Genomic DNA, 23839 nt, shown 5'->3' with positions numbered 1-23839 from the left:
CAGAACTGCGGCTTGCGCTCACGGCTGGTGACCTGCAGGTCTCGCGTCTTAATCCATTCGACGATCCAACGTAAGCGGCAATCGCAGACGAGGAATCGTCCGCCCAGACTCAGACCGCGCAAGGTACCGTTCAGTTCGGCGAGCGCCTCTTCCGGTACCGTGGACAACGGGTTACCGTCGATTGCTAGCAGCGTGATCGACGGGTTTCCTTGAAAGGCGTTGACCGGTAGTTCGGTGATCAGATTGAATCCAATATCCAATACCTGGGATAATCGACTCATTTTATTAAAAATAATACGGCTTGATCAATCGTCAAAAAGAAGTAGTTGATAATAGAGAAAAATGAACGTTTTAACTTAACAGGATGTTCCGTTAAAAATTGATTGAAAGATTGCGCAGAAAAATACTAGATATTATTAACAAATCATAATTTTTTTTTCGAATATTCGTCTTTAAAGCTGATGGCTTACCGGATTGTCTACAATTTTTGATTACTTACTCTAAGGTCGTGGATGCTATTGATAGCCGCCGTAGGGAAATCCGGGATGAGATTGTTCAGTAGGCTGAGGGAGCTCAGGGTGTTTCTAATACCGTGAAACGCCTCCGGGCCTATATTCTGGATCAGGTTTCTCTCGAGGTTTAATCCCGTGAGGGAATCGAGACCCTCGAAAGCTTTGGTTCCGGATGTGCCGGGAAGCTCGCGTATGCTGTTCTGCGAGAGGTCGAGGAAGGCCAGAGTCCTCAGCCCCCTGAGCGCTTCCGGCACTTTCTTCTGCCGCGTTCCTTTGAGATTGAGATTCTTCAGAGTTCTCTCCAGGCCACGAAACGATCCCGGAGCGAGAGTGACCTCGTTGTCGGATAATTTCAGCGTGATCAGTTTCATGCCGGCGAAGGCATTATCGTTGACTCTTGTAATTTTGTTCATTGAGAGATCGAGCACAGTGAGGTTTCTCAGGGTCTTCAGGTTGATACCGGGGATTTCCGTGAGCTCGTTATCTTTGAGATTCAAGCTCCTCATGTGATTCTCCTGGCCCTTGAAGGCCTCTGGTTCGATGCTCCTGATGCGGCATCCAGACAGCTGTATATTGTTGATCTTCAGGATGGAGAAAGAGTTGTTCCTTAGGGTACCGATCGTGCTATTATTGATGTAGAAGAGATCGATCGGCGTTTTGGTGGCGTAGCGCCGCATCGCCGACAGCAGCTGTTCATAGTCGACGATGTCACACTGCACCGAGAGCTCGCCGGCTAGATTGTAGTCGCAGATGCACGAACTCTCGAGATCCACCGCGTGTTGCGACCACGGACAGGCGGATGTCGTTGCTGCGACGACGAACGCGCCTGCTAGCAGCAACAATAGCTCCTTCGGAATTGCATCTGAAAATCAGGATAACAAAAACAATTTAGAAAATGATAAACAGAGTCTACAGAATCTACAGAGTAAGTCGACAAGCAGATTGTTAAGTTTTCGTAAATATGAAAAATTTTATGAAAAATAAATTGTAATGACAATTATTTAGGCCGTTATTCATAGTCTTCATGATCGTCTTAAGTAATGTCTTAAGACGCTAATACGGCTCTGTGATTGGTTCATGACATTTTAAGATTGAACTTAAGACGGTCTTAAATAACTATGAATACCGGCCTTAGTCTGTAAAAAATACGGAAGAATACAACAAATAATTATTGAATAGAAAATATTTGAATTTTAAATTAATGTAATAACTTTTTACATCATGTATTGCATAACATACGAGAATATTTGCGCGATACGAAAAGACCTTATTAATTCCAAGATGTGAAAGAGCATGACGGCATAACCATTTATCTAACATTTTACAAAAGGTGATAATATTATCGCTGTGTTATGCGAGTCGCATTCTGAAATTCTCCGAATAGCGTGATTGTCATTGTAACGTTGTAACATGGATGTAGGGAACGCATCACCTTAGAGAAAGCGCCAATTCCTTTGGGCCACACGTGGGTACACGCGTGATTTCGAAACGTGTCGCAACACCGTCGGCTTGTGCATTCTCGCAATTATGTCGCTTTTCATTATGACGCCTTTCGCACCTCCCTTCGCCTTGGGACAGGCCGTTCCACGAACGTGAAATGCCATCCGGCCATTTTCGTCGGAGCATTATTCTCGTATTCTATCGACATTATTCCCTCGCGGATATCGACGAAACGGAGCATGCGATTCCGTGTTTTTCTTTTTTTTTCGCGTAACGTTCTATTAACCCGGCACCGGTGAAAATTCACAGCGTGCTCGCGTTGGGAAATCTTCCGTTTTCTTCTGTAAACATCTCGTAAACGTTCTTTCCTAAATTATACGTACAATTGCCAGATTGTGTAGAGCAATTGAATTTCCTGAAAGGCACTGTGAGTATGTTATGACCGTACACGGCTGTTCGTTACGATGACGGACGAGAACGATCCATTTCTCCCCATATACGAGCGACCGAAACCATTCATTAAAGCGACACCTAATCTGCCAAATGCATATCAAAGAATAATTTTAGGGCCGTGGGCGAAAAGACAGAGGGAAATCACAATTTCGTGCTATAAACGTGCTATATTAAGAGACACTTAGGACGCACTTAACATTTTTAAATAGGTCCCGTTTGTTATTTGAGCGATTTAAATTTGAAAATCAACAATTAAATTTTTAAATTGGAGTTTTATATAAATATAATTATATTTAGAGATTCAAGAAATAACGCGCACGATGAGAACTACAGAATTAAAGGGTTAAACGACTACATTTCGCGTAAATAGAAATCACTTATATTCCCTATTACAATTATATCCCTATTACATCAGATTTTGATTCAAAATGTTCCGCGTAATTGGACTTTCACGAGAGAAACCGAGCAGTTCAATTTCTTAATGACAGCTTGGTGTAATAACTACGTAATGGTAATGGGTAATGGTATAACCAAAGATTATTTTCTGTGACGCAGCAGGTAGAGACAGGTTCGAAAAGGTCAAGCAAGCAACAAAAATTCGACACGTCATTATTAAAAATTTAAAAAATTATTCAATTTTAAAAGCATGTACAATTTTTTTTGTATTTTTGAGCAAGGCTATGTGAAAATCCTAGAGCCATCTCTATTTTTTATTATACTCAAATCTAAAAATACGGATTTTACTGTTTTATATATACATAGCTTTCTTTCGCGTGTTTGGTTTCTGGACTCTCGATTTGGGAGACCAACAATTTTGATAGGTGAATCTTCGTTTTGATGAACGGTAAATTTGATTCGAGACACGTCAGCTTCAGCTGGAGTAGTTGTCATAATCGAAACCCGCAGGAATTTGTGCACCGTAAGGTGCGTGGCTATCGATAGCGAGATCGAGCCGAGGACACGTATCACGCGTAACGCTTCGGCCGTTGACTCGTAACGGGTTCGGTCTATGGGCTCGGGCTTCGTTCAACGAGGCGTTCTCAAGCGCTGGTCACGCTGGCTTTTCTTACTCCGACGCGATTTTCCACGGTTATCGTGTCTCGCAAATTGCGTGTCGCCACGAGTGGCCTAATGACCTTCAGCGCGGCGCCTCCTAACTACTTATTTTTAATATAGATACTATCTTTACTTTCTTTTAAATAATGCATAAATTCTTGAAACATTCCATATTCTGCAAGATAATCTTGAGGAAAAGAATAAAGAAGAATGTGTCATATTTATTTATAGTTTCCAGTTTGTAGCTCTTCTTAATTCCTCGAGATACGCGAACGTTGACTTTTCCTGTCGGCCGAAGATTGATTTTTCTCCTCGCGCTACGCGTGCTGCTGTTTCTCAGCAGGTCGATGCACCACGCACATATTATACGCGCACGCATCACGGTAATGACTGTTGGACTATTACATGTTACGCCGCATTTCCGTTTCAACACTCGGTACTCTCTGTAGCATCGCGCGGCCGGACTTTCGAGTTTTTCCCGGTCTCACGCGCGTTGCCCGCGTTAACACGCCCATGAATTCCCGTGAACGCATATATCGTGCACCCTGCGCGCGATTGCGGTAATGCATCTGTAACCGCGAATAGATAGGAACGCGGACAGGTAAGCGTAAGTAGGTCTGCGTCTTCCACCTGAGACACATTACCTCATCGTCGAGCCAGAAGAAATGTCACACTCGCGTGCGACACGTTAATCGCGAAAGCAGCTGGAGAGAGAGAGAGGGAACATCCCTTTCGAGTATCGAGAAAGCCTCGGTGTGTGTCAAGGCCGATAAAGTTGCAAAAGACAGCGCGTTTATAAGAATATTTATGAAGGACGAAGCGAACGTGATGAATATTGAGGAATCTCTTCCGCGATATTCCCACATAAATAAAATGCTTACAAAAGTACCTTCCTCTGAGAGATTTTTTAATTGTTGTCGCTTGCGAATTTTCCCCTCCCTTTTTTTACGCCACGTCGAGAACGTCTATCAATCTACTCAAGTTTCGCGGAACTATTTAGCCCAGTTTTAATTGCACGAGCCATTTAGGTTCGCGGGTAATTAGCCGAATAGATATTCTTCGCCGTTTCATGGGATCGACTTCCGACTCTTGCGTTCTCGCATAAACGCGCGTGCAACAATTATGGCCAGGCGTAAAAATCTGGGAAAACGGCTCACCTTTCACATTTTTCGCGCTCGCCGCGGCGAGGCGATAAGTATCTCGGCGATCGACTTCCGGATTAAAAAAAAAGAGTTCGTGTGGCAGCGCGGAGTCACCTAGATCGCAAGTGTGCAGCTATATAATGTTCACATTCCCGATCTCGGCGCTCGAGGTCGACGAAAGGAACATTGCGGACCTTTCACTCACGATCTGATTATTTCCGCGCAAATACGTAAACGTGCTCTTTTCCGATAGACGCGGATATCGCGGATATCACGCTCTTTTCCTTCCTCCGCGCCGCGAGAAGAAAAAAAAACACCTGGCGAGCCGGCCTGGGAAAATATTATGAGAAACAACAACGCGTGTAACTAGTCTAAAGTAAAACGTCATTATACTTGTATACGAGCGTAAACCAGGGAATGCCTGGAGTTTAAATTCCGAGGAGATTAATTTATGCAAAAGTAAACAGCAACCCTATGAAAACAGGCTATTATGCATGTCGGAATGTAGGATGCCAGGGTGAATTAATTTATCTAATTAATTATCAAATTGATTTATCTAATTTATTCCTGTTTTTCATTACATGAAGGATATCTTGCGTAACAGTCTAAAAATTTTAATAATTGAAATTACAAATTATGAATTGTGCATGTTTTTACCGTTTGAATAAAAAAATCAGCAAAATTGAACCATTTTTGTTATATCAAAATACGGCGATCATTCAAGTTTCTTTGTCCTGATATCCTACATTCTTTCTCGTAATGAGCTGCCCTCGTAGAATTGATTTAATAGCCTCATTTTTTTCACTAATTCAAATAATCAACCAATAATAAGTTTTTTTTTACGTTCTTTACTCCATTCCTGACTTATATATCTTTATCATCAAACCAATTATAGGATTTCTTTACCTTGCAAAATATTTATATGATTTATATTTTATTTAAGTATCAAGTAATATATTATTTTACATATGTGTGACGAGATTGCAATTGAAGTTCAAATTCTGGTTGGCAGATTTCAATTGCGCTCGTAATATTCGATATCCGGAACGATCTTGCGATAAGTAAAGAATTTTCAGAGCGCAGTGGGCGATTTAGATCTCTTTAGCGACTAGGAAAAAAAAAGAAAGAAAAACAAGAACCGAGAACGCGCAGGTGCGAGTAATGAATTAATTAAACTGGCCATCGTTACGGCGCCGGAACACTTGTTAATGGGAACGGATTGCTAGTTAGCGTGGTGCACTATATCTTTAATTATAGCGCGCGTGGCTCATTATCGATTATTATTCGCCATCACGAACGATTCGCGCGTGAAGAGATTATTCCTATATATATGTGTATATATGTGTATATATATATATATATATATATATATATATATATATATATAATATATATTATGGAGCATTGAAAAGCGATCTCTGATGAGTTTCCGGTTCAATCTAATTCTATAATCCAGAAAGAAAAAGTATAATTAACCGAAGAACATCCTTGTCCTATTAATTTCATTAGAAAAATTTTGTAGAAATTTAATTTTAATAGCGGAATTTTGAAATTATTGGAACATGCTTTTAATTTAATTTAATATATCTTAATGATATACACTCTGCGTACAGTGCACTTCTTCTTAATATTGAGAGAGATAATCTCGGGAGTATCACTTAATTACGCGGTCAAGCCGCTGAAATAATTAACTCGTAATGAGCACAATTAGTGCCTCCATCACTCCAGCGATCGGTGATTGGTGCGTGAACGTTATCAGAGTATGACTGAACGATCATCTTTCTCTTCCTGATGCTAGTGACCTTACGCATCAGTGACGATTGTACACATAGAAACGCTTAGTCATCTGATATTTATCAATTATAATCAAATGGCAAATCCGAGACCTTAATCGCATATTCTCTTAAAAACTTTTCCCCTTACGATGGAAATAGTTTTCCATCCGTGGCGAAAGTTATTGAGAGAATATATGCGATTAAGTTCATGGATTCTCACCCACAGGTTTTTTTTTTACTTTATGAATTGATATTTCTTATAAATAGATATAGAATAATAAAATAATTTAGTTTGTTAGAAACCGCAATTCTTTTCTCGTGCAATTCCATTATAAAGATATACAGAGTACGCCGACATTATCATCCTGGAAGGCTTGAGTGAGTCACGGATCGCGATCGCGTGCACGCGGAAGATTATCAGACTGTGACAATGCGGGATTACCGGCATCTACCTCGTCGGGGACCTTGACTGTGCTAAACCATCAATTTATTGTCAATCATCTGGCATCAGGATTCTGAACGCATCGAATGACTTACGATGTTGATTTTAAGCTAAAGATTATATAAAATTATTATTCTCCAATTTAAAAATTGTGCAAAAATCTGACTACGACCAGTTGAATGCGATTGACTGAAACATTTTTCATCGAGATATATTGTTCCTTAAAAGATACAGTAGATTGCATTATTGTACGTGTCTTGCGAAAGTACGCTGCGTTCAATAATATTCCTTCAAACCAGAATGATTAATTTGACGGGCTTTAACGGACCAGATCTCCCTAAATGGCGATGCTTCCTCTTCGCGTGACAGCATGAGTACTCATGGAGCGAAAGAATTCTCGCGGCTGTCCCTGGGAAACCTGTCGGCCGATCGTTACAGCGTTACGACATCTTTCGGGCGAGACTGACCGGCCGATTGAATAACCTTTCACCGAAGAATGCGACCGATCGCGCGGAGAAATCGCCGTTCGCGGCGAAACGCGATGTACGCTTGTGCGCGGATCGGCAAGGGCGAGCGACGTCCTCGATTATCCAATATGCCAAAGATTGAATAGTTAAATCTGGTTAATTTAACATCGGTCGAGGCATTTAAATTATTAATGATTTCGACTATTAACTATCAACATGAAGAACATTTACCTTCCAGTTTCAAAATTTTATAATCTATTCATCAAATTTATTCTATCGTATCTATGATATAATTATAGTAATATAATTTTAATTAATTGCCTTAATTATACTCGTAACCAATTAGCTATAATAACTACAAATCTATTCGATCGATCTAGGTAGGCGCGCGAAAGAATCTGATCGCGAAATATATTTTTCAAAATGCATACCGATGCCACACGCGAAGGTTTCCTCGCAACTCGTTACCAATATAACGTTTCTTTGCGACTGATTCGCGTTCCCGGCGATTCTGGGATCGGTATGGTTTCCGTAAACTGGCATTTCCGGCGATTCGCACGTGGCACGCGCAAACGCGTGCAAGTGCGCACGTGCAACGGCCGCATGCACCTATACCTGCCACGGAATCCGATCCTTTCACTTTCGTTCTCTTTCGGCTTTCCGTTTCTGCCACTCTCCATCCCTCTCCCTCTTTCTATTCGTTTCTGGTCCTCCTTATCTCTCCCTCCTTATCTCCCTCCCCCTCTTATTTTACACGACGGATATTAGCTGAAATTTATGCGAGCTGCGGATTAGAAAATTGCATTATATTATAGTGATCAAGGGCTGGCGAACGCTAGCTCGTGTCAATGTTTAGCCCACGATCAACGATAGGTTCCCACGATTAATACGTCGCATTTTTCCTTGTATCGGACAATGCATATAACACTTTCTCTAAAATGCGATGTATATCTCCTCTAACATTCGAACAATTGCGATCTGCAATCTAATGTCCTCTAAAAAATGGCAAAAATTAATCATTATATCCGGTCTATATCTATATGTTAATAACGTACGTTAAAAAATTTTACTTATAATCTTCTACTATTTTTAGGTTTTATAGAACACTGTTTTATTAATAGTTTATTCAATAATATATTTTTAATTATTTTATTTTCTTAAATTATTTTCAAATTTTTTAATTAAAGAGAAATTATACGATTCTATAACATTCTGATTTGTGAAATGTACATTTAGAGAAGCCAATTTTATCGAATTTCATAAAAAATTGTCTAATTGTTTTCGAACTCAGATTTTTATGAACCTTAGATCTGTGCGGGGGGTGGAAAGAGTAAGAAAGTGCGTATAAGCGAAATCGATTTTAACAGCCGTACTTCGGCTAACTACCAGCGGCGTTATCGTGGAATCGCATCGAATTAAGCAAATACGGAGAAAGTGCGCCTACTTTACATCTGCTCTAATTTAGATTGCCGCAATCGTCTGTAAATACATCGGAGCCGTTTCTCTCGCATCTTGCGTCTTATCTCGCGAAAGCAGAAAGCGTTCGCACTTTTTTTTATGCTTATAAATAGACGTAAGATGATATCATCCTTACGCATCGTAATCATTCCGCAATGATAGAGCCGCTAAAAATGTTTCATGCGGCAAATGCGATATCCGGAACGAAGCTTCTACAAGTAGTTCATTTAGAAACGTTAATTAAAGCTAATTGAAATTTAATCAATCTTCCATTTACTTTATTAGAAAAAAAACTTTAAGAGATATAATCTCTTAAAGTTTTGAGAGATTGAGAGATATCTGTCAATCTGGAATTAATACTTTTAAACTTAAACTATATTGAAGTTAATGAACTGTGTTCTTCGAAAAGAGATATTTAGCCGATGATTTGAAACTCAAGATTATAAATGTGTGCGCGTGCGATGTAAATGTGAATTCGTTCGTATGCAATTCTCTTAGATAGAGAGATCGTTGTTTACGATCATTCGACATTTACAAGCGATACATCCTTCGTTGACGCAGAAACTTCGCGAAACTTGACTCCGGTTGTATAGAATCCTCTCTGTAAATGGCATTTTGCGCCTTCCACTGTGTCTTTTCTCATAAGTTTCCACCATTTGCGTTTTACAAGCGCACACAAGCGCGAACAAGCCGCAACATTATTCCGCTTGTCGTTTCTATATCTGCGAGATTAGATGTCCACTTCAGAGATCTGAGAGCCATCGGACAGCAAAACACTTCAGCGGATCTATCTGTCTATATCTAATCCACCCATCTACCATCTATCTATGTTTAATAGACATCTTTACTTCAAACTAGTCGAGAGCTCTGACAAATATTATTCGATAAGAAAAAAAAAAAAACATAAAAGAAGTAACGTATGAAAAGGATAGGAAATCCCACAAGGTAACGTTAACTAAGGATTAACTGGGATTGCGACGGCGCAATTTATCTTGGATGCAACACACGTCGTTGGATCCAGTTTTGAAAGAATATCCGCGGGAGCTTATATCCTCGCGGTCTCTTCCTCGTGCTTTCTCGTGCAGGATTTTTACGTGGGTCCCCCATATGCACTTTGCACGCGGCTACTTTACGACCCGCCGAACTTTCCATATGCCTGTAACGGTCCGCGCTACCAGTCGGCACAGTATGCCAACCGACTATCTAAGTACTGTTACCTGCTCCATCTCGCAGGACACGCATATACGCGGCCAACGGACCGGCGAACAACGAGGAGCTCCCTCGAGCGAATCGCGCCGCGACTGTAACGCATGCCATTCCTCGTCAATGGCATCCCGCCGCGGCCGCGTCGAGATTAATCGGCCGCTTGACGACAACTTCGTTGCCGTTGAATCCAGCGGAATCCAGCGGATTTTTATTAAATTTCAGGTTATCATATGTCTAGAGTATGTAATGTTACATCTAAGCATCTGATATTAAGCCGTAGCTTGAATGCAAAATGCAAGAATTAAAATTTTTCCACTTCTCAGTAATTCTCGGTATGCGCTAAATTGTATACTCCAGGATAAACCACACACACTTACAAGGAATGCAGTTATAGTTTTTTAATTTCCACAACGAGTCTCGTGACTGATGATTCTATTTGCAGAGCTCGACTCTCGTGAAACTCTCGACCCGGTTTGTAACCGAAGCGACATGATTCTCGACACCGAATAGTATACCTTCCTTTATCTTAAACGTCTCAATTATACGTTTATCGCGGCGAAAGCCCTCAATTTTTACCATCACATCTCGAATGCGTTGCCGACGGACAATTAAGGAACTATTCGCGTTTCAGTTTCGCTTCCGTAAATCTCTGGTATTCTAGGCGTGGTGTGATTCGCTCGCCGACGATTAAGCCGCCGCGAGTTAAGAAGCGATCTCGGACTCGTCGTCGATTAGGTGCGCGTTCTCCTCGCGTTCCGCAAATTAGCGACGAATTCGCCGTTGCTGACATATCTCATTTGCGAAAATACGAGTCGTCGCGGCTGTCTCTTCTCCGAATGCCTCCGTAAAAAGAGCGAGCGGCTCTCGAAATCGTGGCTGATCGCTGTCGACCGCGACAATTAACATTTCACGGCCTCGGAAGAAGGCAAAGCGTCGCGATTTTTTTTTGTCAACCATTGTTCCGCGCAAAAAGCGAATAAGACATACCGACGAAGAAACGACTCCGGATCGATCTAAATGGTTCTCAACATTGCTAATGTTGGTGGACTAGTTTATGTTTTTAAATTACATGTAGAAAATGGTACATTAATAAGAAATTTACGCTCGAGCAGATAAATTTTTTCTCTAAGATAAATGGAGTTTAGAGGGAAGCCACAAACAATTATTAAAAAATATTGAACGAGAGAGAGAGAGAGAGTTCCATGGAAATATATTGTCTTTTGCTGCTTCTAATGCTTGAAGATTCTTTTTTAATAAATTTGATAATTTCTTCTCTATGAAAAGATATCGAGGTGCTGAGTTATAAATCATTAATTAATTCTGCTCACAATGACAAATTAAAAATGATTTCATGTTTTTATTCGCGACCATGACTATACTCTAACAATAAATGGATTATTTCAGCAATTTGTCTCTAAGTAACTAAAACGATAATCGCAATGAATTAGGCTCCGTTACCGAGGAAAAAATGCACGCATTATGCAGATTTGAGCAAACGACGCAGTGGAGGGAACACGTTATGTATAGCTCGGTTCGTTCTGCTCGGCAAAACATATCTGTTCGATCCATCGATCACTGTACTCCGATGATCATCGCGTTACGGCCGGCCGCGCACGATCGACGCTCGCTTTTCACTCGAGAATGTCCCGGCCTGCCTCGATCCTTGTTCCTCCCTTTTCGTCGCGCCTTTTTCTCCGCGATCGTTGATCCGCGAGAACAAGAGATTTGATTGGCTTTCTCGCCGCCTTCGCGCTTCATCGAAATCTGGAATATTTTTCTGGTGACGCGTCTCGACCTTCGATCGACAGATTAGGATATGAAGATGGTGGGATTTTGTAATTATTCTATCAACGTGAAAAAAAAAGAAAGAGACTATATCAATAATATTATATATAATATTATTACGAAAATATAGCGGCAAAGTAGGTATATATCTTGTTGTAATGTTATCATACGTGAATTAATAAGTCGACACTTTTACAATTTTTTTACGTTTTAAGTTGTATTAAAAATAAGATATTGATTTATATTATTATATATCGTGATGCTATAATAAAATAATATTTATAGAAAATAGCACGCGCGCGGACTTAATTTTATTATAGAACCGTGTGATGTCGTGAATGTCTATCTAACTACATTTACGGAGATATAACGCTGTAAACGTCATTTTCGATTCATTATTCTATGGCAGGCTTGCTTTCGTAAGGTATACGTACGAGAGCTGCCCTGGGGCACGATAGAATGACGTTCGCTCGTAGTATTTCTCAAGCGCTGCTTAATTTCATAATGCCGAAACGCGCAGGCAGGTACATACTACATACGCGGCTTCGACATCAGAAACAGTGACATATGAATGGGGACCCATCGGTGGGGTCTTGTCCTCTCTTTTTTTTTCTCTTTCTGAAGCGTCATCGTCCAGAACGTCGCCCAAGGATTTCGACATTCCATCGTCTTTCGACGATTTCGCGACAACAATGCTCGATTCTCATACGGAACCATTACGTTCAGGCCATTGTTTGAAGACCTTTCTGATAACTGATTAATCGATAAGTTAATCACTGACAGCTAAGACTTGCATAACGTCGACAACGCACGAATATTAATTGATAGCATAAAGCAAGCCGCCGTTCTCTTGAACGATTATGCTAAAATTAATTATTGACTCACATCGATTGTTTTTAGTTTGAAACATTGAAAACAGCAGTCTTGTAAAAATTTCGAAATTGTATTTAATATTTTTGGTTTAGAAATTTCTATTAGCATTTATATATACGAGATCTACATTTATAATCGTTTTTTGGCGAGTCAAACTTTATACAAGATTGAATATTTTGTTTAATTTCGTTATGTTATTTTACAGAATAATGTATTTTGTTATGTTAAAATAATTATTATATATATATGATATTATACAAAATAATTGGAGGTTTAAAATCTCGAAATATTTGATGTCGAAAGTTCAGAATCAATTTTCTAAAACGTCTGTAAATGTTGAGAAATTCTACACGTTCTAAGAACACCTATGCTAAAAGAAAGCGCGCGTTACGTTTCGGAAAGGCGACGTGCGAACAATGCGTAACTCGCAATTTCTTTGACTATAACAATGATAGCTTGCAAAACGACTGATCCACTCTGCTCTTACTCCCCTACTGACCCGGTGTAAATCTACCGCGAAAGATAAACACGCCTTTCGCACTCTTTGTCAGTCTCTCGTGGAAGAGAATTCGTCCGCGCCGAATTGCACCGGGTTACGCGACGCTTCACTTTATACACGCTAACGCCGCGGGCCGTGAGAATTGTCGCACAATACCGGGCCCGAGGGTGGCTCGGTCGACACAATAACGAGGAAACATGAATTAGCCCGTCGCACAGTTAATTGTCGACTTTAAAATCCGCCGCCGCACAGAGCAATCGTCCGTTCGCGCAGAACTGTGAATCAGAACGCGACGCGTCGTGTGTCGAGTTTGTCCCCAGTCTTTAGCCGCGGGCATTGAAATCTCCAAGGCGTGTGTTGCGCGTTCACGTTACATAAATCACCGGACATCTTTTAATTCTCAACTTTTTTAGTCGATCTGAAAAAGATTTATCATTTGTCTCGACGATGATTTTACATCCGATTTTTAATATCTTCATCATATGCTTCATACTTAAACTTTGAGATTCTGTTAAAACAAATATTCATTATGTATTCCCGAAAGATTTATTCTGGGATTTATTCGCTAAATCGAGAGAGTGGTGTAAGGAGAAGTTATACGATCGTCTGGTGAACGTTCGATCGATCGATTCGTGACCGGAATAGTTATATTGGGCGGCAGGTGCCTCGACGGTGCCCGCGACGGAAGTCGAGAAGCGGTTCCGGAAATGAGAGCTACGGCGTTAACTCGGTTTCCCTCGGCCTCTGGGATGTGGGTTAGGTCGCGCTGGGTTACACTCTTCTTCTTCTTCGCCGAGGGTCCGGGACAATCTCGATGGTTAGGTGATAATCTGCGCGATAATTCGCCGACAATTTTTCTCGGCATTTCCTCACGCACATCGATGATTTTATCTCCCAGACAAGTTTTACGTGAAATGAAAAATAAATATGACGATTGGATGAGATGGTAATCGTCCAGGATACTTGTAATAGCAATACTATGTTGAGCTCTTATACGACATACTTTAATAATACGCACAATAATCAGGAAATTTCAATGGAATTTCACGCTACTGTTCGTTTGTCCGCGAGAGAGAAATCCCTACGAGGGCTTTGCGTTGAACAATTTAGCTCTTTGTGGTTTCCTTCGTAACGAAGTATGCGAGAAACGCGACCACGGCACTGGCGTGCCGTGCACCGGTGCACGTGCCTTTCTAAAGCGCAAACCCGATCGCAGGCGGATTGTGGTGGCCGTTCGAAGGGTTACTTCGTGGATAAAACTCACGAAGACCGCAATAGAAAAGCCGTTGGCTCTCGCTACGCAATCGTAAATCGTAACGAAACGTGCGTTTGCTTATATTACACACGGCATTTTAGAACCGGTGGTTTTTTTTTAACTTTAACTAGATATCAAATAGAGACCAATTTAACTAGGAATCCTTTCAGATTTTCCATTGCCATTTTAGATTTTTTTTAGCGATGCAAAATTGAGATATCGCAATATCCTTGGAAACTGATTTCAATATGACTGACTACATATGTATAAACAATTAGGATAATTATAGTCTTTTGAGATGCACCAGTTTTGGAGATTTTTTACAATAATTGTACTATCCAATATTTTTTCCTAGTATCTGACTACTATATGGAACTAAATTCTAGAGTATTTGACTCGCATTAATTTGAATCGTTGCTAATATTACGAAGTGTCACGAAATGGGATATAGAAAAAAAGCTACCGCGTTACATTCAAGTGTATATTTTAACGTTTAAATGGTAGACGCGAACAATGACGCTCATTAATTGCAATTGGCGCAAAAAAGCGGCATGGTTCGTTAAAGAGCGACAAAACGAGTTGACATCTGTTATCGCGATGATGACAACCATTTCCTTTTGACGATTTACGATTTCAGACTAGGTATATTTTTGTTTGAAAGTGTTTTAATTTTATTATACTTTCCAAATTATACGAAAACTTTATACTTGATAGAATAAATTGACATACATTTTACACATATTCAGTTATGTTCTAGAAATAAATTTGTTAATTGCTTGCTAATTCTTTTAATTATGTTAACATAATTACACTGAGAAAATAAGGCCTTCTTTTACATTTATTTATGAGAAATAATTGATAAAATTTTGCTAGTGTGAACAATTCAATTAATATACCATAGTGCTTTAAACGAGTCTCGCGATCGTGGCGGCTGTAGGAAGTGCAAGTAATGCAAGAGGGATGATGCGGGAATCGAGGCAGGAGAGCATCATGGTCCGCTGGTCACGGCTCGCGGACAAACGGACCACCATTGCCATGCTCGTCGGCCGATTCGCGAGTAAATCTCGGCAATTTCTCCGTAATGGTTGCCAGACTGGACGCCATTACCATACGCCCTGATTTTTCCCGTCAGACCGACCGTGACGGTTAACGTTGCTCGCGCGCTCGCATGCGATCCCAAAAGTCGCTCGGTGCATTGAACCTGGCGAGCTTTCGCGAAAATTCTAACGTTCGGCCGTTTAGCATGTGAAAGTGTCGATACATTTCTATTATAAACGTTTCCCGGTAAAAGTAATTTCCGTAAATAACTTACAGTATTATACCTTTCTCGAACATTTCGCGAAAGAGAATACGCGCGAATGCGAAGCAAAGAGTCATCGCTTCGCGCTGATGAATATATCGTAGCTTTCTTGAATATATCGTATGCATTTTATGACTTTTACTTGTTGCGTTATACTATTTTTTCACAGTTATAATTAATAATAAATTGAAGGTCTCTCTCACACACACATAATATACATCTTACTTTTATATGTTTGTGAAGCACTATGTATGTATGATTATTTTAAGTTTAATTGAACGTCTTATTTCGCCATAATTAACTGCATTCTTAATTTAATTAACTGTTTCGTAAAATATTTAATTGATTTGATACTTAATTTATTTGATGAACATATAAGATTATCGACCTCAAAAATTACGAGGACAGTAACATGTTGGCCGTGGATTTACTGAACCACTTCGCTAATTCTCCGAACAGTGTTATCGAGGAGACTGTATATTTTCACCTTATATATATTTCTCCACTTGTTATTATATAAAAATATTTCCCGATCTACTTATGCAACGTTTACGTAATGTTGTTACTCGCGCAGAACGATCGACACAACACGCTTGATAATTTAACAATACCACATAAGAGGATATGCAATTCGTAAGAAACGCTATCCGATTTTTTTTTTATTCTCGTTGTTTTATCTTGCTTCTCGTTTTTGTCCTTTTATCCGACTTCTTTTATATCACGCATATAAATTTCGCATCTCTCATCCTTTCCTCGATATCCGAAGACGCAGATCCGCGATATTGTTCCCGATCACTTGGTCGACCGATCGAGCGGAAATGAAAACGAATCACGAAGACGCTTTCGTCTCTTTCAGTCCCGGATCGCTTCATTCGCTTTATGCAAAGTATCTCGATGATGTCGCGATTCTCGATAAACCTGTATTACTCTCAATGTTAAGAAATTCCACGCGTTCCTCGTGACTTTGTAAGAATTTTAATACCCCGTCGCAGCTGCCTGCTATATAAATTCTAGCAATCGGTTTCCTGATTTGCCGCGATACAGCGTAATTTTAGTTATAATAGCGATCTCTGAAAATATCGTGATTAATAATCCGCAGCTCGTTCACGATTTCATTATTTTTACTACGTCTTTAAACGTTAAGTGTAGAAATTCTTGTATGAATTTTTAATCGATGAAAGATATCGAAGAGAATTTAGAGGCAAGAATAAAATCGTGATTTGTATAGAATCCACTTTCAGTCTTAGACGAGTTAATTTGTTTCCTTCTAAACACTAATCTCTTCAATTGTCCAATTTAAGCAAGAAACTTAAATCAGATAAGAAATATCTTGTTTAGCGTTATCCTACTTTGACCAGCTTAAAAAGTGAAGGTTATTTTAGGCTTGGATTGCGGAAAAAGTAAAAATTTGATTAAAGTGTTTGATTTTTTTTCACAATTTTTGGCATACAAATTTTTATTATAATTTTTAAACAAAAAATGTTACCAACAAAATCGTCGGTCAGGCGAAAACTATTATTTCTCTGAATGTATGTCACAAATTTCAAGACAATCCGTCAATTGCAGCCTGAGATATCATGTACACCGTCTGAAAAAACATAGTTTCAAGAAAAATGTGTTAAAGTTTGACTTGTTACTTCAGTCATATCATGAATTTTGTTCATCTTATCGCTTGTCACCCTCCATACAATGGACCTTTCTCTTTTAGCATCTTCGAAGGCTATTTTAGTCCTAATTTAATCCTTTGTCGCTCTATTCGTCACTCTTTTTATTTAAATGGATTGAATGTTTACTTGTACGTAGGTACACGAGTTTGCTTCAAACTCGAAGAATATTTTGAATATCCGCTTTTTTTGCACATTTATTTTAAGACTTCAAATCATTTTTGGAAGCAAAACAAATTTTAAAGTAAGATAGCCCTTTAATATTTTACAAAGCATTGTATACTGTTTAATAATATTCCTTTATATAATTTATGCACAAATAACTAGACAGTGTAATTGACATAAAAGTACAATATTTCTCAATATATATGGATTTTTTGCTAAAAGCCTACATTTTATGTCTTTCCAATAATGTCATTTGAGTTAACTAACTCGTTTTCGAAGAATTTCTGATTTCGGGCCTTGTAAAGAATTAAATGCAGGATGCAGGCGCGAACTTTTCGAGCATAGCATGAACTATTCAGTATCCTGTCTGGATATGGGAGGAACCCAGCGTGTACGTCGTGTATCTATAGTACGGTTCAAGGTCGGACGGTGTACGTTGAAGACGATAGCCGTAAGATACGCGTGTAGGTGCATTAACCCTTCGAAGAGTCCGCCGCCACGCGATGCGGCTGTAGTTTCATACAGAATAGTATAACACTGGCGCTTGGAAGAGAGCAACCCGGACTAACGAATGTTTCTATAGCTGAGAGGCAAAGTAAAGTAAATCTAATATCCTATCGATTTCATTATATTTGTCATGAGAAAAAGATTTTGCGAATCGGTAATTTTCGAAGAAAGTTCTATCGCAATAGAAAATACTTGCATCTAAATGGACAAGTACATAGACGCATAAGTTTTAGCATGGCTAAATGCATCCTTGTTTAACTCGACTTGAGTATATGCGAGTGCATTAAATCTGGATCTTTATGAGTCTTCTTTGAAAAACTGGGTTTTCGGACTAATCGTCCCGTTTCTCCAATACAGGCTTATTTGGCCCGGTACTTCGAGATAATCCGGCGAGAAATAATTCTCCTGGTACCATGAGCGAACTAATAATACCGTTACTATTAACGAGTCAAGAAAATTTGGGATATAAATGAGCGAAATGACTAAGATTCTTCGACTGTGAAATTTAGCTTTTATTTAGTCTGAAAATAATATCTAAAATACTAACAAAATTACGAACGACAAATGTTTACATCACTGTGACATAATTCCCATTTGTTTCTTTTATATTTGTAAAGAGATCCCTCCCTAAAGAGTCTCTAATTCAATAATTTTGTGTAAATTCATGTAAATTGCAGCAAATCTTCCTTCAGGATTCAAATATTTTCGTAAGTCTTAAATGCTGCGCTGTAATGCCCAACATAAAACGAGCGCATTGGGAGTTGTAAAAAGAGAATTCCGGTTTCCGGTTTTACAATCTTTTTATATAGAACTGGATATAAAGCTATTGAATTCTGATATTAAATGAAGAAATTCTCTTTTCCGCGAGCTTTTGTTAAGAGAGAATATCCATTACTCACTCATAGTTGCTTATATTTTTCTCCACGAACGAGCAGTTTAGGCCATGGTGCCGAAGAGGAAGTCCGGCCGCACCTTGCTAGGGAATTCACCTGACTGCCGCGTGTATTATAAACGCAACGCTCGCACGAGAGCGAGCGAGCGTTCCCTTAGACCCTTCGAGGATCGTAGGCGTAGTCGGAATGCACGAAGCCCCGGTCGAAATCGTCTTACGAGTCGATCATATCCCAAGAGACGCGAGAGCGCGAGAGCAAGGAGGAAAACGGAAGTCCGATTTTGCACTTCGGGTCGGCGGACCTTGCGAGCGCGCGGACGTGGAAGACTGCTTCGGCTTCTCCTGACCGTTAGCTCGACCGTCGCATCGCGGTCTTAAAGTCGACTGCAAGAACCAAGCGGTACGGCCGCGTCCGTCCTCGGCCCCCGTAGAAATCCTGTCTCGTGCCAACGCCGCCGCAACCGGTGGTAGGGCGGTCGAGTCTTCGGCGGTAGGCTTCCCCGTAGGCCCCGATGGGATTATAAGCGTCTTGACGAGGTTTGCCGCCGGTGGAAAAACCTTGTCGAGAGGGCGGAGTTGACCCTTGACGGCGGTCCTGCCGTCCAGGGTCCAGGTCCGGTATCGGGTATATCCTTCGGTCCGACGATGCTTAAATCATTCTGTACTTATATCCATGTCGAAGAATATATTCCGTAAATAAAATTATAATATAACATGATTAATTTGCAGCATACTCTGTACTATTACAAAAATATGTGTAAAAAGATTTAATAAGAAAAAGGGAGTGTTTAACTGAAAACTCGTAATTTAAACATCTTCAATTATAATTGTTTACCAACGCTGTTTCATCAATAACTTCAATTTTTGTTTCAAGAAAATATAACTTTAATCTTTATGCAGTTTTGTGTTTATGTAATATTTCGTTCCGATTGTATTCGATAAATGAAAGAGAAGAAATGATTATACAAATTATCATTTTAAATAAATACGGTTTTAAAATTTTCAAGTTTTTTTCCTTCCTTTCGTAGAATGACATTTAATCCTTCGAAGCAAGGGGTACTTGAGATTTTTCATTATTGCGATACACAAGTGTCAAATTGTTCAAATCTAACCGAGCGTGTAAATGCGTCTCCCCGTGTTTTCTTTTAGGCAATAAAACGAAGGGGACGAGCACTCTTCTCTTGTCGCTCACCTGTTGCTTCCTCCTGGCTATCGTGTCGTCAAGCCAGCCTATACGCGACAAGATTTTGTAAGCGCATTGCGTATGTTCCGATGGCCGATGCAATTGTGTCTTTAGCTTCGCATGCGCTGCTATTTGCGCCGCATGCTGTTTTTCTATCGCGAGATTTGATGTAATCAACACGTTCGACTGAATCTTTATTTTTTTAAAAGAAATTATTTAGATTCTTTGATTCGGTTCATAAACGAGTGTGACCTGTAAAAACGATAAGGATAATCGAAAGGAATTTGTAGAAATTGGATACCTAATCTTCGAAAAAAAGAATTTAAGAAATTATTGGCTCTTTATTTTTAATTTATTGCCGTCATGTCGCGATTTAAGTGCCGATCACAGAATATAAACTTTAATTAAAATTTTTTTTAATAAACAAATCTTAAAAATAAAAGTGAACTCACACACAATTGTAAGGCCGTAGGATTAATTACAATTTTATCATTTTATTAACGCACGCCGCGGGAATCAATTTTAATGATTCTAATAACATCAAGTCGATAGATGGAATAAGCATATAGTTAAATGTTTATCACCGGTAATAGGGAACGTGAATATGCAGTACAACTCGTCGATCGCAGAAATACGGAATACCGTTACGCGTTTGCATGTTAAAATGTTGAAATTATACTTGCGGGAGGCAAGTGATTACTGAATCGACGATCGGCACCACAAACCTGCCCGTTTGACTTCGGCGTTCAACACATCTCTCCGTCTCACGCGACCACGGCGATCCTTTGTCCTGCATTTGTAGATAGGCGCCCCCGATATCGATAAATTTACGCGTGTAAAACACTCTCGTGTACATCAAGTTTATAATTATAGTCTTCATGTCGATGGCGTTTAGAAAGTTGATCTTTGCCGGAAAATGTAGACGCGTGGGATCGTGCGATAGGTGCTCCAAAATGAAAGACAATGAAATGAAAGACTCTCTCTCCGTAGACAATCTCGTTATTTCACGATATACAATCGGTTTTCATATCTCATTTCAGAGTCGGGCCCGGCTTTCCAGATTCCGTTCGCACGTGCTTGCTGCATCAAAAGTTACAGGTGACGCGAATTGCCAAATATTTTATGTAACGCTTATGTAACTTTTATATGTACTTCCCTTGGGTAAAAATCCCATTGGCTTTGTTCTTTATTACGTTTTGTGCGCGCAGATGATGAATTGCTGCGTAACGAGAAAAAAGGCGAGGGAGGAGAACGCGCACAGGTCTCAGAGCACGGAGATGGACGATGTGGAGGAGACAGGTAGCCATTAGCGATTTAATTATGCTTTACACAATGCGGTCGGCGGCATAAATTTGAAAATTCCCGGTTTGGCTGTCGCAGAGTCCGAGGAGGATGAGGAATTCTTTGAGTGCACGAGCGAGGAGCTGGCGAGCGAGGAGGTTTCGTCAACGAAGCCGCAATTGAAGGCGAAGCACCTGCTGTGGAACAAACCCGCGGGAAGATTGGCCAAACACCCTTCGCTCAGGTTGATTTTTCTTCACGAGATAGCGACCGCAAATTGGCTGAGATTTGCGTCAATTGCTTAAAACCTAGAATTACTTACATATTATCAAAGAGACATATTTCCTAGATTTATAAAATAGAAATTTTTCAACTTTACGAGTTGAAGACAGAAAATAGTAATATCAAAATACATGAAATTTTTCTATTGACTAATATACTAACTGCTAGTATAAAAAATATCGCATAAACTACGTTCAATAGTCGCTAGCATTCCCGTCTTTTCAATAACTGAATATTAAATATTGATAAAGTAAGCTCTTAACAAGTGCACGATTTGTAACTTAATGAGATGGGAATTGATGATGCGTAGGCTGATTCAAACTGGAGACCCTCTTTATCTACCAATCACGCAGGATCCCGTACCGAAGACGGAGGACCAGCTAGAGGAGGACGCGCAGGTGATGATGCAGCTCGGTACAGACAAGTACGCCTCCGAGATGCGGGCTCGAATGATGAGCGCATCCCTGTTATCCGACATGGAATCCTTCAAGGTATGCATAATGCATTGAGCCTAAACCCGGCAACGTATTTTACGAGTACATCTATTTTCATTATGATAATATAACGTAGGCGGCAAATCCTGGCGCGGTGCTAGAGGATTTTATTCGATGGTATTCCCCGAGGGATTGGATCGACGAAGAAGGTATTGACGAATGGGGACAAGGAAAGGGTCAGTATTTTTTTCTAATACATACAAAATTATGAAGAATATTCTAAATTTGAAACTGATATCACCGCTCAATCCTCGTTATCTATAATTAATTTACCTCGCTTATTTCAGTCAAGTAATCGAAGAGACTTTGACTTCTAAGAAATATTATAATTCTCTTTCTCTCTCTTTCTATAATGTCTGAGGAAATTATTTCCTTCGAGACAGGTTCTACGCCAAGATCGATAGCGATGTGAAAGGTTGCACATATTACTTTTAAGAATATTTACAAGCTAAAAGTCAAGACAGAAAGTCTTAATACTAAATACCTTTTTAATGACAGATTTTTTTTTGTTCAACATTCAATTCAACAAAGTCGATTTTTGCTCAACAAAAATGCCGAGGGACGTCAGTTTGCAATTGAAATATAAATGTAATTTTTTTATTTCCAACGCTTGCAATATTTTTTTATATTGAATCTCGAAACGCAGGTCACTTGTCGCCGCGGATGATGATCCCGGATAATCCGTGGTCAACGACATGGGCATCGGCGCAGCCAGTTCCCGCACACCGGCAGAAACGACTGTTCGACGACACGCGAGAGGCGGAGAAGGCCCTGCATTACCTGTGTTCGAAACGAATAGGCCAGGTTGCACAGCTCTTGCTGCCGACTCTAATGCACGCCGCGCTCTATACTCTGACCTCACAGAAACAGGAAGCTCTACCGAGCCTGCCCGATGTAGCACAGAGCATACTCAACAAATTGCAATACGCGACGAAGCCAATTCATCAAAAGCTACAAGTGTATGAGGTAGGACTCGACATATCTTCGATCATATAGTCATTTGTTAGGTCGATTTCGATTATAACTAGTCAGTGTTTGTCATAAATGTTTATAAATAACATATAAATGCGGGCATATAAATATATTTGAAATAAAATATATACAGGCTGCGTATATATAAGTAAGAATTTTTACAGATAGATATAGATAACTTAATTTTTAATTTCAATTTCTTCAGGACATCACGCGCGACGTCGAGAGCGTGGAAGCGCTGGTCGCGCAAGTAAATTCGTTGCAGCACAAGCTGGGCGGTAACAACGACTCCAAGGAATTCACGTCCTTTTTGATTCAATTGATGCGGGGAAAGGAGGTGAGTGTGCCCGGCGCTTCCAGAGGTGACATCGGAGCTCGAATAACGACGATGTTCCGCGACGCTCAAAAGGTATATTTTTATACATTATTATATCATATATGAGAGTTTACGATTCAAACATAAAATATTTCGGCTTTGTTTCAGGCCGCTCATATGATGACGTCCGTCAGTAACACCCATAAGGATACAAGTGCGGAAGATAGTCGATACAGAATGTTTCCCGAACCATCGTGCAAAGAATTTATTTTACGGGCGATAATGCCGCGACCTTCGCCAGCTTCCACGCCGCAGCCGCAACGGCTGTACGTCTGCCTTAAACGAGATCACATTCGTTTAGCTGGATTCTTTTCCGAAGATACAACGTTCTTATAATGTCAAACGGACGGTGTCGTCGTC

General features: G+C 40.0%; 2 protein-coding genes across 2 annotated transcripts in view; one reads left to right on the top strand and one right to left on the bottom strand.

The window, feature by feature from the left end:
• Nucleotides 1-19164, bottom strand: part of LOC112463039 (vasorin) — a 22425-nt gene extending 3261 nt beyond the window's left edge. Inside the window, 3 exon segments of the mRNA XM_025029198.1 lie at nucleotides 1-263; nucleotides 500-1374; nucleotides 18899-19164. The exon segment at nucleotides 1-263 is cut by the window's left edge and continues 613 nt beyond it. Coding sequence (XP_024884966.1) covers nucleotides 1-263; nucleotides 500-1374; nucleotides 18899-18902 — 1142 coding nt within the window. The 5' untranslated portion in view covers nucleotides 18903-19164.
• Nucleotides 1-23833, top strand: part of LOC112463038 (rab3 GTPase-activating protein catalytic subunit) — a 30918-nt gene extending 7085 nt beyond the window's left edge. Inside the window, exons 8-15 of the mRNA XM_025029196.1 lie at nucleotides 21115-21172; nucleotides 21283-21373; nucleotides 21455-21599; nucleotides 21948-22128; nucleotides 22208-22307; nucleotides 22778-23097; nucleotides 23309-23512; nucleotides 23588-23833. Of these exons, the coding sequence (XP_024884964.1) occupies nucleotides 21115-21172; nucleotides 21283-21373; nucleotides 21455-21599; nucleotides 21948-22128; nucleotides 22208-22307; nucleotides 22778-23097; nucleotides 23309-23512; nucleotides 23588-23815 (1327 nt within the window). The 3' untranslated portion in view covers nucleotides 23816-23833. The remainder of the gene's footprint in view (nucleotides 1-21114; nucleotides 21173-21282; nucleotides 21374-21454; nucleotides 21600-21947; nucleotides 22129-22207; nucleotides 22308-22777; nucleotides 23098-23308; nucleotides 23513-23587) is intronic.
• Nucleotides 23834-23839: the final 6 nt, after the last annotated feature.

This window comes from Temnothorax curvispinosus, unplaced genomic scaffold (assembly GCF_003070985.1).
Source record: "Temnothorax curvispinosus isolate PA1 unplaced genomic scaffold, ASM307098v1 QBEX01012990.1, whole genome shotgun sequence".
NCBI lineage: Eukaryota > Metazoa > Arthropoda > Insecta > Hymenoptera > Formicidae > Temnothorax > Temnothorax curvispinosus.
This window is presented reverse-complemented; position numbering and strand designations above follow the sequence as displayed.